At 43.9% G+C, this 2,232-nt stretch overlaps 1 protein-coding gene across 1 annotated transcript; it reads right to left on the bottom strand.

Moving 5' to 3' along the window:
- Positions 1-255: 255 nt before the first annotated feature.
- On the bottom strand, positions 256-1,935 carry LOC129773869 (uncharacterized). Its single transcript, XM_055777529.1, has one exon. The coding sequence runs from the start codon at positions 1,933-1,935 to the stop codon at positions 256-258; it is 1,680 nt and encodes a 559-aa protein (XP_055633504.1).
- Positions 1,936-2,232: the final 297 nt, after the last annotated feature.

Here is a 2,232-nt window from a genome sequence, read left to right as displayed (position 1 = left end):
CAGTCAGCCGTTTCCCGAACTGTCATAAAAATTTTGACGTCATCCGCATAGAACAATCGACTACCTATTGGGAGGATCAAACCAATCTCGTTCAAAAATATAGAAAACAGCATCGGTCCGAGGTTGCTGCCTTGAGGTACTCCTGAGCTATTGGTGAACTTTTCCGAGAGATCCGTACCAATTTTCACATACAGTTTTCGGTTCGTAAGATATGACCTGAACCAACGAGTGAGCCTTGGAGATACTCCAAGCTTCTCAAGTTTGGCAAGCAGCAACCCTATCAAAAGCAGCCTTGAGGTCGGTGTACACAACATCCACCTGCGCTCCAACTTCCATATTCCTGAGGCAAAGCGAAACGAAAGGAACAAGATTCGTTGAAACGGACCTCTTAGGGTAGAAACCGTGTTGATCAGCAGTAATATAATTTTTGCAGCAAGAAAATAATGCGTCGTTGATTATGATTTCGAATATCTTAGAACAGGCGTTAAGCGATGTGATTCCTCGATAGTTTACGACGTTCTGCTTGTCTCCTTTCTTGTAAACCGGGAACATAAATGAATATTTCCAACGTGTTGGAAACACACCCTGCTGTATCGAGATATTAAACAGTTTCGACAGCGGTATTATAAATTCAGAAGAGCAATTCTTCAGTACGCAGGAAGGAATTCCGTCGGGACCAGCAGTGTTGGAGAATTTCAGTTTTTTTATAGCAGATTCAACACAGGCTGATGAAATCGTAGCGATATCAAAATCAAAAATGTCTCTGGGAGTATCTCTTATCGCATCTCCAATCTGGATCGATGAAGCGAAGCGATCGTTAAAAACACTTCTGAAGTGCTCAGCCAGGAGCTTGCATTTTTCAAATGAGCTGCAGGCAATTCTGTTGCCCAGGTGAATTTCCAATGGTAGCCCATCCTCCTTCCGTTTTGTTTTCACAAACGACCAGAACTGTCTTGGATTACGCCGTAGATTGTCCTGAATGCGCCGTGTATACCTTTTGTAAAGGAAACGATTGTACGTTCGGTATTCCTTGCTGGCTACTGACAGCAAATATTTGGCAATAGAATTACGGGTGTTACAATACTTGCGAAGCGCTCTTGATCTCAATCGCTTCAAATGACGTAGTCGAGCATTGGACCAGGCAGGCTTCGGAGCAGGTCTGCTCAACGGTACACAGTCAGAAATTACTCGGCTCACGACTTCCTCAAAGTAGTTAACGGCTTCATCTATCGATGGACAGGTATCCAGGAACTGCCAATCTGCCTGGGCGAGTGAAAGCCTTAATGCAACAAAGTCGGTTCTTCGGAAGTCGAGCTCGCGCACTTCAGTGGTATTGTCGAAGCGGACGGGTATCGACAGATTAATATGAATTTCCAAAGCAGGATGGTAGTTGTCAAGACCGATTAAGGGTTCGAGAGCTTCTATAACAGAACATTCCGTGACTGCCGCTTCATTCACCAGCACAAAATCGAGGATCCGTGAGTTAATATTAGTAACTTTGTTGATTTGCATTAAATTATGCAGGCTGAAACCATCCAAGAGTGTACAGCAGGAAGCTGGGATGTTCGACCGAATAACATCAATGGTAGGATGATCATTAGCAGAAACGTTCCAAATCAGCCCAGATTGATTGTAATCACCAAGTACCAGAGCTAAGTCATTCTGTTCTAGTCGAGATAGTACATCACCAATCGAACTGATGTGATTGTTGATACTGTTAGAATCTGATTTCCGGTCTGGAGGAAGATACATCACACCAACACTTAATGATCTATGTGGAGTCGTAATTTTCACCCACAACTGCTCGAAAGATGTACAGACAGGAGTAGGATCGCGACAGCAACTAAGACGTTTTGAAACTGCTATCAAGACGCCACCTCCGCGCGATTTAGAACTGTTCAGATGATTACGGTCGTTGCGAAATACTGTATACATACTCCCAAACAACTGTAAGGAATTAATTCGTTCATCAAGCCAGGTTTCGGTGAGAACTATAACGTCATAGTTGGAATCAACTGCGGTCAGAAACAAGTCATCTATCTTTGTCCTAAGCCCGCGGACGTTCTGGTAGTACATCAAGAGACCGTCGATTGTTGTTCGCTCTGGTGAAACAATACGTGTCGATCGTGGGCAGCATGGTGTTACGCTGGATCTTTCCATGCAAGCAGAGAGTTCAATTTCAGGATAAATGCTGCAGTTTTGCTGAGGAACACTGAAAGAACTATCGAAGAA

This window comes from Toxorhynchites rutilus, chromosome 3 (genome assembly GCF_029784135.1).
Source record: "Toxorhynchites rutilus septentrionalis strain SRP chromosome 3, ASM2978413v1, whole genome shotgun sequence".
Taxonomy (NCBI): Eukaryota; Metazoa; Arthropoda; class Insecta; order Diptera; family Culicidae; genus Toxorhynchites; species Toxorhynchites rutilus.
The sequence above is the reverse complement of the archived record's forward strand: the minus strand, read 5'-3'. Positions and strand labels throughout refer to the sequence as shown.

Excerpts from the sequence above, each read along its gene's own strand:
- LOC129773869 (XM_055777529.1), bottom strand. The coding sequence starts at position 1,935 with ATGTATACAGTATTTCGCAACGACCGTAATCATCTGAACAGTTCTAAA.